This window comes from Oncorhynchus mykiss, chromosome 3, assembly GCF_057628025.1.
Source record: "Oncorhynchus mykiss isolate SJ-2025 chromosome 3, ASM5762802v1, whole genome shotgun sequence".
NCBI classification, from domain to species: Eukaryota; Metazoa; Chordata; class Actinopteri; order Salmoniformes; family Salmonidae; genus Oncorhynchus; species Oncorhynchus mykiss.
Window position 1 is genome coordinate 50,970,844 of NC_143024.1, and position 15,594 is coordinate 50,986,437.

Below are 15,594 nucleotides of genomic sequence, written 5' to 3' on the forward strand. Positions count from 1 at the left end.
AGTTGAGTGAGGACAGTAGGAGCAGAACAACAATGAAACAAATCTCTTCTGAATCCCAACAGCTGAATCAAACAACAGCGTAAATGTTTCACACATTTGGTCTTAAATTATAGGACACTGCTGACCTCTGTTAATCTGTGTCATTATATTGAAACTTGAAAAACAGTCTGTGGTGTAATATTGGAAATATTACAACATTGTAGTACAACAGGATTACAAAACAATATTTTTATTAAGATTTGCATGTTTATCCACAGGATTAAGAGTTGCCCCTGAATGTGCAGTGACACACTCAAACGTGTGTAAATGTATAGCAACTAATTTAAAACACACAATTACATACAGTACCAGTCAAAAGATTGGGCACACCTACTCATTCCAGGGTTTTTCTTTATTTTTTACTATATTCTACATTGTAGAATAATAGTGAAGACATCAAAACTATGAAATAACACATATATCATGTAGTAACCAAAAAAGTGTTAAACAAATCAAAATATATTTAAGTATTTGAGATTCTTCAAAGTACCCACTAGTTGCCTTGAAGACAGCTTTGCATACTCTTGGCATTCACTCAACCAGCTTCATGAGGTAGTCACCTGGAATGCAGTTCAATTAACAGGTGTGCATTGCGTTTGAGCCAATCAGTTGTGTTGTGACAAGGTAGGGATGGTATACAGAAGATAGCCCTATTTGGTAAAAGACCAAGTCCAAATTATGGCAAAAACAGCTCAAATAAGCAAAGAGAAATGACAATCCATCTTTACTTTAAGACATGAAGGTCAGTCAATCTGGAAAATTTCAAGAATTTTGAAAGTTTCTTCAAGTGCAGTCACAAAAATCATCAAGTGCTATGTAAAAACTGGCTCTCATGAGGAACGCCACAAGAAAGGAAAACCCAGAGAGTTACCTCTGCTGCAGAGGATAAGTTCATTAGAGTTACCAGACTAAAGAATTGCAGCCGAAATAAATGCTTCACAGAGTTCAAGTCACAGACACATCTCAACATCAACTGTTCAGAGGAGACTGCGTGAATCAGGCCTTCATGGTCAAATTGCTGCAAAGAAACCACTACTAAAGGACACCAATAATAAGAAGAGACTTGCTTTGGCCAAGAAACATTAGCAATGGACATTAGACCAAGGATATCTGTCCTTTGGTCTGATGAGTCCAAATTTGAGATTTTCGTTCCAACCGCCATGTCTTTGTGAGACACATAGTAGGTGATGTGGAGAGTAGATGGTCTCTGCATGTGTAGTTCCCACCGTGAAGCATGGAGGAGGAGGTGTGATAGTGCTTTGCTATGATTTATTTAGAATTCAAGGCACACTTATCCAGCATGGCTCCCACAGCATTCTGCAGTGATACTCAATCCCATCTTATTTGCACTTAGTGGGACTATCATTTGTTTTTCAACAGGACAATAACCTAACACACCTCCAGGCTGTGTAAGGGCTATTTGACCAAGAAGGAGAGTGATGGAGTGCTGCATCAGATGACCTGGCCTCCACAATCACCCGACCTCAACCCAATTGAGATGGTTTGGGATGAGTTGGATCACTGAGTGAAGGAAAAGCAGCCAAAAAGTGCTCAGCATATGCTGGGAAAACATTCCAGATTAAGCTGGTTGAGAGAATGCCAAGAGTGTGCAAAGCTGTCATCAAGGCAAAGGGTGGCTACTTTGTAGAATCTCAAATATAAAATATATTTTGATTTGTTTCACACCTTTTTTGGTTACTACATGATTCCATACGTGTTATTTCATAGTTTTGATGTCTTCACTATTATTCTACAATGTAGAAAATAGTAAAAATAAAGAAAAACCCTTGAATGAGTAGGTGTGTCCAAACTTTTGACTGGTAATGTACACACACATACATATGTACACACACACACATACAGTAAGCTACAAGCATATACAATTTCACATACAGTAGATGTCACAAATGCAGACAGAAAATGTTGATGGAAAATCTATATATTTTTCCTGTCATGTAAATAACAATAAAAAAAGTAATCTAACAAATATTCTGAAATCTTTAATTTTTGGGGAAAAATATACAAATTGTATAATTGTCCACCCTAGATTAAAATGTACCTTTATAATATATATATATATATATATATATATATATATATATATATATATATATATATATATATATATATATATATATATATACACACACACAGTGGGGCAAAAAAGTATTTAGTCAGCCACCAATTGTGCAAGTTCTCCCACTTAAAAAGATGAGAGAGGCTTGTAATTTTCACCATAGGTACACTTCAACTATGACAGAGAAAATTCGATTTTTTTTCTCCAGAAAATCACATTGTAGGATTTTTAATGAATTTATTTGCAAATTATGGTGGAAAATAAGTATTTGGTCAATAACAAAAGTTTATCTCAATACTTTGTTATATACCCTTTGTTGGCAATGACAGAGGTCAAATGTTTTCTGTAAGTCTTCACAAGGTTTTCACACACTGTTGCTGGTATTTTGGTCCATTCCTCCATGCAGATCTCCTCTAGAGCAGTGATGTTTTGGGGCTGTTGCTGGGCAACACGGACTTTCAACTCCCTTCAAAGATTTTCTATGGGGTTGAGATCTGGAGACTGGCTAGGCCACTCCAGGACCTTGAAATGCTTCTTACGAAGCCACTCCTTCGTTGCCCGGGCGGTGTGTTTGGGATCATTATCATGCTGAAAGACCCAGCAACGTTTCATCTTCAATGCCCTTGCTGATGGAAGGAGGTTTTCACTCAAAATCTCACGATACATGGCCCCATTCATTCTTTCCTTTACACGGATCAGTCGTCCTGGTCCCTTTGCAAAAAAAACAGTCCCAAAGCATGATGTTTCCACCCCCATACTTCACAGTAGGTATGGTGTTCTTTGGATGCAACTCAGCATTCTTTGTCCTCCAAACACGACGAGTTGAGTTTTTACCAAAAAGTCGTATTTTGGTTTCATCTGACCATATGGCATTCTCCCAATCTTCTTCTGGATCATCCAAATGCTCTCTAGCAAACTTCAGACGGGCCTGGACATGTACTGGCTTAAGCAGGGGGACACGTCTGGCACTGCAGGATTTGAGTCCCTGGCGGCGTAGTGTGTTACTGATGGTAGGCTTTGATACTTTGGTCCCAGCTCTCTGCAGGTCATTCACTAGGTCTCCCCGTGTGGTTCTGGGATTTTTGCTCACCGTTCTTGTGATCATTTTGACCCCACGGGGTGAGATCTTGCGTGGAGCCCCAGATTGAGGGAGATTATCAGTGGTCTTGTATGTCTTCCATTTCCTAATAATTGCTCCCACAGTTGATTTCTTCAAACCAAGCTGCTTACCTATTGCAGATTCAGTCTTCCCAGCCTGGTGCAGGTCTACAATTTCGTTTCTGGTGTCCTTTGACAGATCTTTGGTCTTGGCCATAGTGGAGTTTGGAGTGTGACTGTTTGAGGTTGTGGACAGGTGTCTTTTATACTGATAACAAGTTCAAACGAGTGCCATTAATACAGGTAACGAGGTAACGAGAGGACAGAGAAGCCTCTTAAAGAAGAAGTTACAGGTCTGTGAGCGCCAGAAATCTGATTTTCCACCATAATTTGCAAATAAATTCATTAAAAATCCTACAATGTGATTTTCTGGATTTTTTTTCAAATTTTGTCTGTCATAGTTTAAGTGTACCTATGATGAATTACAGGCCTCTCTCATCTTTTTAAGTGGGAGAACTTGCACAATTGGTGGCTGACTAAATACTTTTTTGCCCCACTGTATATATATGCTTAAAAGAGAGTGCCTTATAAGGCATCTAGATAAATTACCAAGTGCATTTATTCACTTCTTCCTTTTATCCTATGGATGGCATCTCCTTGAAGGCCAAAGACAAGGTTGCAAAGTGAGCCATAGATAAGGCCTCTACAAGGCCTCTACTATGGCTTCAGCTTTGCTGTTAGTGTACACACATACACAGCCCAGAGTGGCCAGACACATCCCCGTCAGTGCTTTCCATAAGGTGCAGAAGCGGTTTGCCATTACGCAGACAAATTAGTATGTACATTATTAACAGTGGGCAAAGTGGGATGAGATGCCCTACAAATATTTTCACAGTTCGTAGATTAATTCTCTCCCATCGCATCTAAAAGGCCCTGAGATCTTGGGAGGTTCAGTTTGGGCATCGATCCATATTCTACAGCTCACAGAGCCCCATACCCCTATACTGTACTGTATGTCCCAGTCATTCCTATGAGTAGGCACTCTGGTCGAACAAGGCCAGCAGGCACTCTGGTCTAACAAGAAGGCCAGCTGTGATCAAGGCTTTTCAACGCCAAGCCTGCCACTGACTGGCCCATATCTTGAGTCACTGCACTGCCAGGTCTTCAGCAGGTCTTCACAGAGGACTTAGAGATGTCTGAGGTCTTCATGATAACGCTGGCTCGGGTCTCTGCAGCAGAGGCCTGGCTGGAGGAAGCCTGCTCTGAAGGAGGGTGTAGGGCTGCTGGCATGTCCCTTTTCCAGGGGCTGTTGTTGTAGCTGATGAGGGGCATGGGGTCCCTGGTGCTGGTCACTTTGAAGTTGGTTACCTTTCCAGTAGTGACAAAGGTGGCCATGCTGGGTAGTGAGCACGATGGTACTCTCAGCACAGAGGAAGCTAAACTTGATCCCCACAGCCCACCATGAAGATGCTGCAAGTCACAGTGAAGGTGGGTTTAATTCAGCCATAACCATTCAAACACTTATTTCAGGATAGATCTCAATATAGATTTGGCCACAAGCATATTTCGTCACATGTATAGTAGTCTGTTTGTAGAATTTTCATAAATCATTGACAGCATTAGAAGAGGGAATTTCATTGACACTAACCACATTTCCATCCACAGTTTTCATGCGAGTAAAGTCATAGCATATAAAAAAAAATCACAACAGCTGTGATGGAAATAGGACGTTTCGATACAATTTTATAAACGCCGACAGATCATTTGTTCATTCAACATGGTGGGATCTTATTGTGTGTTGAACTTTAGATTTTTACTCAGTACATGAAAACTTAAGAGAAAAATTACATTTTGTGTGCACATGTTTTCTTTATGCAGAGTTTTTCATTTTCGCATTAAAATATGTCACCAATTGGATGGAAACCTAGCTATAGCAAGTCTTGCAAAACATGTGGCATATTTACCAATGAAAATATATTACTGCAACTTGAACACATTGGCATGCCCATGTACATATTGTCATGTTTATAAGCGCTGTATGCTTGTAAAATGCTCTTCCTGCTGTTGAGCTCTGCATGATTCATCTATACTAAGGAACCTCATCTCCTCCCTCTTCACCCACGGACATACACACACGTGCGTGTGTGCAGCATCAAATTTCCTCTTCCAGCTCAATGTAACAAGATATTCTACAAGAACCACAATAGCCATCTTGTCCACATTTTTGAAAGTAGCTGACAGCCAGGGCTTTCTAGGGCAAAGAAAATAGCTTGGCATTATACTACTTTTCTCTGTTTCTCCAATGGGCATGTCATTATGTATTAGAACACGACAAACAATAGAACACTACAACACAAAAGGGAAATAATGGTTGAGAAATAAAGAATGCTATTCTGTTGAATTCTGTAACTGTATGTATGTGCCTTGGTTTGTGATTGGGCTTGTTTTGAGCACAATTCAAGACATGAAATTAGGTTTAATCATTAGCCAGGGGACAAAAGTGAATCCGGTATTCACCAGAGAGCTGCCTTCTGTTTTTCGTCTTTCTTTACGTCAGAGCACTTTAGAACAGGAACTGACAATATGGGCTGGGCTAGTGGTAGAAGTAAAAGGGACAGTACCACCATTCTACAGTTACAGTATTCTTACTACTGTAAAGCAGTAGAACTGGCTAATGTAATGAACTCAAAATCGTGGGTTTCAAGTGAAGGTTTGTTTATCTTTTGATAAGGCAGGGTTAATGATTCAGCGGTCTGTACAGTATGTGTCTGTGTACCCAGGCAGGCCCAGCCATGCCGCTCAGCACTATTAGAATTAGCTAATTATGCTAGCTAAGTGCACTTCCCTTGGCTAAGAGAACAAGCCAGCTACAATGGCACCATAAAACAAAGCTGTGACTTTGTGCTGCAAGCACTCCATAAATGCACACAGGCTCAAAATCAAAGGCTTCTGTGTGTCAGCTCATGATTTTTACTTCCTTTCCAACCGTAGAAAATAATCTAGCTGTCTTGAATGATTATTTCGCTAACATAATGGTTAGGAGGCAATTTTTTGACTGATGGGATTTTCTTCTGACACAGATATGCAATTGGACAATGCAATTGTTCAGTGTCCTTACCTCCTTAGAGTCCTCTTCACTGTGCACACTGTCTGTGTCACTCTCTGTAAAGCAGAACAGAAAGAACAACCATGAAAACGCATAACTCAGGGATTTCCAGACTAACAGGTTGGAGAAGGATGGGCATATGAAAGAATGTCAGAGTTAAAAAAGTGAAATGACAATAGGCTTATCTGCTACCATCAGTGATGAACTCTAGTAAACTTGTCCACATAATCGTTGTAGAGATTATATGTTATGCTTCACCAAATACTAAACATGCAGGAATAGTAGAGTAGTTATATGTACAGTATCATACTATATGTAGAACATCAGGCGGATCAATATCAACTGAACCATATACAGTATCATATTAAGCATACACATACAGAAATAACTGTGTAAATATGCATAAATACAAGTTCATATTCTGAGTTCAACTCTTTCTGTGTTAATGCTTCTCCCAAGCAACACATTAACTTATTCTACAGTGATACCATGAGCAGGTTGAATGACAGTGGTGATGTAGCCATGTTTATGATAGCAAGCACTGGCCTGGCCTTGGTCTTGCAACAGGGAAGCCTTATGGCCCTTATAGACATTAAGCAATACACCACAGTACTATACTATCTAGACTGAATAAAGGTTCAAATGTTTCAATTTGACTTGGCATTTTAAAATGGAGGTGATAGTGGGCCTTACAAGTCGCAGGTATACAATGGTGTTAGAAAATATAGTGGTATCTTCCATCACCAATCAAATGATTCACCTGGAATGACATTCTAATCATTCACATCTCTTTCATCGCTGCTCTGAACTATAGGAACTATACCATTATTAACACCTATAATGGGTACTGATGTGAGTTCCAAGCAACCCCGTCTGTTGTGTTAGGGCATGGGTTGGGATGGAGTGGGAGGATTTAGGGGGTGTGGACTGACCTCCATACGAGGACACAGGGGAGATCTGGAGTGGGTACGGGTGGCTGGAGCTGACTGACTGCTCCTCATTCTCCGTGGTCACCTCGATGGTCTGACACACATATGGCAGGTCATCGATGATCAGCTGGTCATCCCCAGGGCTGCGACTGCCCGGATGAAGAAATTCTGAGGAAGCTTAAGATAATCCCTGGTTATAAATTTGTCCTCCAGTGGAAAGCCTAAACAATTCACTCACAGCTATATGCATAAGACATTAATTATTAAGTGTGTAACTACTATACATGTTCATAATAACATTCCTTGTCACTACTCCTTTTGTGCTCTCTTAACTTCTTGGTGACGGGGCAGTATTTTCACGTCCGGATGAAATGCATGCCAAAATTCAACTGCCTGCTACTCATCCCCAGAAGATAAGATATGCATATTATTAGTAGATTTGGATAGAAAACACTCTGAAGTTTCTACAACTGTTTGAATCATGTCTGTGAATAGAACAGAACTTATTTAGCAGGCGAAACCCCGAGGACAAACCATTCAGATTTTTTTTTTTTTGAGGTTGGGAATTTTCATTGGGAATCAAGATTTCTAAGGGACCTTCTTGCAGTTCCTACTGCTTCCACTGGATGTCAACAGTCTTTAGAAATTGGTTGAGGTTTTTCCTTTGTGTCATGAAGAAGTAGCCCTGTTCAGAACGAGGGTCACTTGTAGTGCACTGTTAGATATTTTCCTCCTGTATTGAACATAGATCATCCCGTCTTCAATTTGATCGATTATTTACGTTAAAAAATACCTACATTTGTATTACAAAAGTAGTTTGAAATGTTTTGGCAAAGTTTACAGGTAACTTTTGAGATATTTTGTAGTCACGTTGTGCAAGTTGGAACCGGTGTTTTTCTGGATCAAACGCGCCAAATAAATGGACATTTTGGATATATATTGACGGAATTAATCGAACAAAATGACCATTTGTGATGTTTATGGGACATATTGGAGTGCCAACAAAAGAAGCTCGTCAAAGGTAAGGCATGAATTCTATTTTTATTTCTGGGTTTTGTGTCGCGCCGGCAGGGTTGAAATATGCTTTTCTCTCTTTGTTTTCGGAGGTGCTATCCTCAGATGATAGCATCGTTTGCTTTCGACAAAAAGCCTTTTTGAAATCTGACATGTTGGCTGGATTCACAAGAAGTGTAGCTTTCATTTGGTCCTTACATGTGTGATTTCATGAAAGTTAGATTTTTATAGAAATGTATTTTAATTTGGCGCTCTGGCATTTTCACTGGCTTTTGGCCAGGTGGGATACTAGCGTCCCACATATCCCAGAGAGGTTAATGGTCTACCACACAACATCAATTCAATTGATTAAATGTGTGTAGTGGACACAGACACTGATGCCAAAGCTCTTACCTGTGCAGTCTGTAATGTACTCCTCTTTCACTTCATCCTTCACCTCTATCCTCACCACTTCATGGTCTTCAACAGACCCATTCATGCTCTCCATGGATGAGGACCTGGGCTCCACCTGTTCCTGGGGTGACAGAGGCAGAGAGGTGTGGGCATCTCTTTCCATCTTCACTGGAGGTCTGTCATGCTTGCTAATATCATTTTACATTTGCCAAGTAAAATTATCAATTTCAAAGAATGGTTTGAATGGTCTGAATGGTTTGAATGGTCAGAATGGTTTGAATGGTCAGAATGGTTTGAATGGTCTGAATGGTTAGAATAGTCTGAATGGTTAGAATGGTCTGAATGGTTTGAATGGTCTGAATGGTTAGAATGGTTTGAATGGTTAGAATGGTTTGAATGGTCTGAATGGTTAGAATAGTCTGAATGGTTAGAATGGTCTGAATGGTTTGAATGGTCTGAATGGTTTGAATGGTCTGAATGGTTAGAATGGTCTGAATGGTTAGAATGGTTAGAATGGTCTGAATGGTTAGAATGGTCTGAATGGTCTGAATGGTTAGAATGGTTTGAATGGTCTGCATGGTTTGAATGGTTTGAATGGTTAGAATGGTCTGAATGGTCTGAATGTTTTGAATGGTCTGAATGGTTTGAATGGTTAGAATGGCCTGAATGGTTAGAATGGTTTAAATGGTTAGAGTGGTCTGAATGGTTAGAATGGTCTGAATGTGAAATTGAATAGTAATGGACTGAGGTCTAGTTATTACCTTGTTTTTTCCCTCTTTTTCCCTCCTTTTCTTTCCTAGAAAACACATCAACATGACATTCCACTGTTAAAAGGTGGACACAAATTAATATTTTTCAGTGTGTCAATTTCAAGCCTATGCAACCGTCTCAGCGAGAAGAACATGTAGATAAACTGTTGATTGCAAATTAACAGTAATGTAAAAATATCTACAACATTAACAAATGTGCATCTACATAATCAAGTGTTAATAACATATAAAACCGTGCTTACAGCACATATTATAAATGAATTAACTTGGCTAGTAGCTACACAGTAAAGCAATAAGTGTTATCCTCTCTGGAAGCTGATCTTTAATTCGGTCTCTGCCATTTCTAATTTAATTTTATGTATTTATTTAACCTTTATTTAACTAGGCAAGTAAGTTAAGAACAAATTCTTATTTCCAATGACAACCTACACCAAACCGGCCAAACCTGGACGATGCTGAGCCAATTGTGTGCCGCCCTATGGGACTCCCAATCACAGCCGGTTGTGATACAGCTGGATTTTAACCAGGGTGTCTGTAATGTCGTGTCTACCAATGAGATGCAGTGTCTTAGACCACTGCACCACTCGGGAGTCCCAATCATTGTTCTCTCAGAGCTAGAGAGGCAACCACTTGCCTTTCTTGGTCTGGCGCTCTGACGCAGACAGCATCTTGTATACCCTGAAAGCGTTGGTTCCCTTCTTGATGCTCTTGTCTTTCACCTCCTCAATATCAGGCAGAGAGTTCATTGCACAGCGGAAATTGGCCTTCCATGTTTTCGGGTCTGGTTTGTCGATCCCTAGTTGGTATTTTCCTGAATATAAAAAATTACTTATTATTGGAAGGCTATGCTGCTGCATAAACTTGAGACATAACTCTGATCATAACACATAACAGTGGCATTGGTAATGTAACATACTGTGTATTGTTAGCCAGTTCTTATCATTTCATTTTCATAACTGTACCTGTATGAATGGCCCAGTTCTTGAATAAAGGAGCATCTTTTTCCAAATCCCAGCCATGTCTTGCAGCATGCATCCATGGAATCTGGAAGATCCTCTTCTCCTGCAGGTTCATTACAACAATGATTCAGACATTTATGATTTGGCTAACACATCGCACACACCTTGCGTGATTTGGTCAGCTGCATGATTAATCTCCCCACGTCCAAATAATCAGGGATGAAAACATTCCTACGCATTCCACAAGAGATTAAGATGAGTCCATAGACTGCTTACGAGGTACGGAAACAAATATCTGAATACATTCTTTCGCTGAACTATCTTATTATGTTTAAATAGATACTTCCTTTAAATTCCCATTAAAGGTGCTGACAAACAAAGTCATATGTGAAAATAGTCTGTTTTTAAAAGACTGAAGCACTGGAAGCATTTGAAGGTTATAAATATTCAGACCCCTTCACTTTTTCCACATTTTGTTACGTTACAGCCTTATTCTAAAATTGGTGAAATAGTTTTTTTTTCTCATCAATTTACACACTGTTTTTTTAAACAGACATATCACATTTACATAAGTATTCAGACTCTTTACTCACTACTTTGTTGAAGCACCTTTGGCAGCATTAACAGCCTTGACTCATATTGGGTATGACGCTACAAGCTTGACACACCTGTATTTGGGGAGTTTCTCCCATTCTTCTCTGCAGATCCCCTCAAGCTCTGTCAGGTTGGATGGGGAGCGTCGCTGTTCAGCTATTTTCAGGTCTCTCCAGAGATGTTCGATCGGGTTCAAGTCTGGGCTCTGGCTGGGCCACTCAAGGAAATTCAGAGACTTGTCCCGAATCCACTTCTGTGTTGTCTTGGCTGTGTGCTTAGGGTCGTTGTCCTGTTGGAAGGTAAACCTTCACACTAGTCTGAGGTCCTGAGCGCTCTGGACCAGGTTTTCATCAAGAATCTCTCTGTACTTTGCTCCATTCATTCTTCCCTCAATCCTGACTAGTCTCCCAGTCCCTGCCACTGATAAACATCCACACATCATGATGCTGCCACCACCATGCTTCATCGTAGGGATGGTGCCAGGTTTCATCCAGAAGTGACACTTGGCATTCATGCCAAAGAGTTCAATCTTGGTTTCATCAGATCAGAGAATCTTGTTTCTCATGGTCTGAGATTCCTTTATATTTCTTTTGGCAAAAAAACAAAGCTGGCTGTCATGTGCCCTTTACTGAGGAATATCTTCAGTCTGGCCACTCTACCATAAAGGCATGATTGGTGGAGTACTGCATGTTCTCCCATCTCCACAGATTAACTCTGTCAGAGTGAACTTCGGGTTCTTGATCACCTCCCAGCTCTGGGAAGAGTCTTGGGAAATCTAAATGTCTTCCGTTTAAGAATGATGGAGGCCACTGTATTCTTGGGGACCTTCAATGCTGCTGACATTTTTTCGTACCCTTCCCCAGATCTGTGCCTCGACACAATCCTGTCTCGGAGCTCTACGGACAATTCCTTCAAACTCATGGCTTGGTTTTTGCTCTGACATCTGTGGGACCTTATATAGACAGCTGTGTGCCTTTCCAAATCATGTCCAACCAATTGAATTTACCACAGGTGGACTCCAATTGTAGAAACATCAAGGATAATCAATGGAAACAGGATGCACCTGAGCTCAATTTCGAGTCTCATAGGGTTTGTCATTATAGGGTATTGTGTGTAGATTGTGGACTGGGGATTTAATCCATTTTGGAATAAGGCAGTAACGTAACAAAATCTGGAAAAGGTGAAGGGGTCTGAATACTTCCCGAATGCACTATATATGTAACATTTCTACCTGAAAATAATACATGTAACATTTCTACCTCAATCACATATCAGTAGTAATGCAGGAATAAAAATCCACTAAAGAAAAACTGTCCGGTGTGGCTAGCTGTTGTATGTAGGCTACAGCTCGTTATTTTATAATTAGTTTGCGAGGTTGACAACATTAGCAAAACATTCACATTACAACTCTTCCTTAAGTCCTTGCAACAGTTCCTTCACAACAGTTTTTGTAGATAAAATGTTTGACATAGTTCTTTTAACATCCTGTCAAGTGTGCTTATTATTTTACCATTCTTTACCATATGTTCTAGGCTATTTTGAGACCATAAGAAAGATCCGGTAATGCTGGAGTGTCTACCAATGGCATGTTCACATTTATGAAGTATTTATAAAATATAAATTGCCCACACTTTAGATGAAGTGATGCAAAAATACTTAACTAATGATTAGTAAATGGTTTATAAGGACCTACAGTATATTAAATCTAAAGAATCGAGTAATGATTAATACATGATAAATAAACAATTTACTAATTCATTATAAATGCTTTATTACGTGGAGTTTTTATAAAGTGCTACTCAAAAAAGTTGTTAAAGAATATAGTAAGATGCACACAGGCTGTTTAGATGTGTACATGCCTGTTTGTTTTCCTATATGATGGAGGGGTTATGTTGGTGGGTTTGGTAGCAATTGTTGAATCAGCAAAGCTTGAAAACCAGGTACAGTATAAACTTAGAATATGGTGAACTTCCATACTAAGGCAAACTCAGTATCTCAATAAAGATACATTTCACTTACTCTATTAACCCATTTCAGCCCAGGAATTAGGCAAGAGTTGATCTGTTCCTCCAGCCATGGTCGCATTCGCATCCTCTCCACTGGCATGGTGGCTGGCAGACACAGAGCAAGGAGGAAATAAACAGTAAATTGAATGAATTAACCCTTCACTTCACGTCCTGAAGACAGCAACAGATCAGAAAACATCTGAGACCAATTGGCCCATTTGGGGGATGACAATTCCCTGAGATTATCAGCAACATCTGATCTCATACAGAGCAGGACCCAGTACCAAAACACATTTAATACAGAGGGGCCACAACAACACACAATAATACGTTCAGATGTGTTATATCACATGTCGAACTGTACTCTGTTGATGTGTAATAAGGTGTTAATGAATCTTGAAAATAGGTTAACGGTGCACATAAGGTTTGTGATAACCATGACCTCTAGTTAGTGCTGCAAGTAGAGTAATCACGTTTGTGATCAAGGTCCACTCCAACAAAACGCAAGAAACTCCTAAACCAATCAACTGTAACAGGTTATGAGAATGTTACTTTAATATATTTGCATATTGGGTTTATCATACATATTCCATTAAGAACATTAAGCCAATAAAATAACGAACTTGTAGTTATAATTTAGTCAACCCTGCATTTGTAGCCTAGTAGTCATGTCATTTACCAGAACCAATTCCATTATGCTTCCAATTTCTTTCTGAGCCTGATAATAACATACACAATGTAAAAGACAACTACCGATAAATGGTTACTTCAATGGTTTATCGACATTCTGGTGCGCTATGCGCCACAGTTGGCAACAAATATACATTGCATCCGTCTCGCAAAGTCATGCTGTGGCCAAAACTGACAGCTGTTCAAGTTCACCAGAAAGCTGGCTGACATGTCAACCCAAAAGTGAAAATAAACTTCATTCCATGTCGGATTGTCGGTTGCCCATGATCGGATCAAGGTTCTATTGCTTTCGATTAGGGTTTACATGGTCGCTTCATGATTCTATGGATACATAACTCTTCAGCAAAAACAACATGCGGAAACGTTACCTGCGATAAAGTGTTCTATTCAACTTGAGGTATCGACAGTCCTCTTGCCAGTCGCAAAGTTATCCCCGTGTAGTGTGTGATTTTGCGTACCAAAAGGAAAACTATTAGCCTATTTCAGTGTCCAGATCGAAAGCAAAACAAGTAAAGGAAGTGCTTTGCGTGGAAATCCCCCTCCCGATATATTCGTTTCACGTCCCCTGGACATAGATGGCGTTGTACGTAAGGGGTTCTGGAGCACGGAAGTCGTGCTCATTGGTCTACGGCTACGCCTCTGCAATCGACAGCTCAATTTCATTTTCACTTCCTCAAACCTCATCTGGTTGTATTCCAGTTTGCTAGGCTAGTGACCAATCCTCAAACAGGGCTTTAGTTTTTGAGATACCCGAGGTATAACAAAGCACAACCATATTTTAACATATCTCTAAGTTCTCCTATATACGAAATAGATGGTTGTATGTCTAAAAATATTTACCAGGTTTTCCTTTTGGTAGCTGTTCAATAGACAACTTTCCAAGTTATCTGTGATCTAAATCAGTGCTGTATTGTTACTGTAAATGCAGTAACATGTTTTTTGATTAGTGGCTATTGTAATTTGCTCTAAAGCACCCCCTAAACTAAAAATGTGAAGAGTATTGCCAGGCTCTGATATTGCTAGAATGTGGAATACAAGGCTGCCCTACATAAACAGATAAACAACATTAGGATATCTTAATACAGCTTGGAAATGTAGACCTGTAAACACACAGATACAATAGGTAGAAATATCAACTATTAATATTTAGGATGAATTATGATGATGAACTTCACTTTTTGGTATGGTAACTGTTCAATAGACAACTTTCCAATGACATTTAAAAAAAAAAATGTTGTGGCCATTGTATTCATCTATAAGAAAAGTGGGCTCAGATACTGAAATCTGTCATTTTTCCAGTCAAATGTTCCTCTGTGGATTTTATATGTTTAACCCCTCATGCAATTACGTTAGGGGGCCCCCTAGATTTCACTCCAAATCCAATATGACATCCAAAATCCAATATCACTGCCATATTACCCCTAAATGGTGGTTTAATCAACTGTATACATACACATTTTAAATGAGAAATGTTTCAGATTTGTGTACTGTACTTATGACCTGTACTCAAGTCTATTTTTGTTTACTTTAACTATGTTAGGAATCCAATATGCCCACCATATACACTCAAACACCTTTGTCTGGATGTACACTACCGTTCAAAAGTTTGGGGTCATTTAGAAATGTCCTTGTTTTTCCAAAGAAAATCACATTTTTTGTCCATTAAAATATCATCAAATTGATCAGAATGTTGTAAATGACTATTGCTATTGCAGCTGGCAACGGCTGATTTTTTATGGAATATCTACATAGGCGTACAGAGGCCCATTATCAGCAACCATCACTCCGGTGTTCCAATGGCACATTGTGTTAGCTTAAAAGGCAAATTGATCATTAGATAACCCTTTTACAATTACAGTTGAAATGTACATACACTTAGGTTGGAGTCATTAAAACTCGTTTTTAAACCACTCCACAAA

General features: G+C 39.5%; 1 protein-coding gene across 2 annotated transcripts; it reads right to left on the reverse strand.

Moving 5' to 3' along the window:
* Nucleotides 1–213: 213 nt before the first annotated feature.
* On the reverse strand, nt 214–14,338 carry LOC110519953 (interferon regulatory factor 2). Of its 2 annotated transcripts, none has more exons than XM_036974067.2 (9): nt 14,044–14,338; nt 12,999–13,090; nt 10,389–10,488; nt 10,061–10,237; nt 9,418–9,452; nt 8,657–8,777; nt 7,253–7,417; nt 6,333–6,376; nt 214–4,684 (listed from the first exon to the last, which is right to left on the reverse strand). In XM_036974067.2, the coding sequence occupies exons 2-9, from the start codon at nt 13,083–13,085 to the stop codon at nt 4,379–4,381; spliced, it is 1,035 nt and encodes a 344-aa protein (XP_036829962.1). In that variant the 5' UTR covers nt 13,086–13,090; nt 14,044–14,338; the 3' UTR covers nt 214–4,378. The 2 variants fall into 2 exon arrangements, with proteins under 2 accessions (XP_036829962.1, XP_090085624.1); XM_090229498.1 differs by having other exon boundaries at nt 7,253–7,426.
* Between the last annotated feature and the right edge of the window lie 1,256 nt (nt 14,339–15,594).

Bases quoted from the DNA above. Each gene is read 5' to 3' on its own strand.
- LOC110519953 (XM_090229498.1), bottom strand. From the start codon at position 13,085: ATGCCAGTGGAGAGGATGCGAATGCGACCATGGCTGGAGGAACAGATC. The intron at 8,778-9,417 runs GTAATAACTAGA...CTGTCACCCCAG, and splicing joins AAAAAGAGGGAAAAAACAAG to GAACAGGTGGAGCCCAGGTC. The intron at 4,685-6,332 runs GTAAGGACACTG...TGTGACTTGCAG, and splicing joins GTGAAGAGGACTCTAAGGAG to CATCTTCATGGTGGGCTGTG.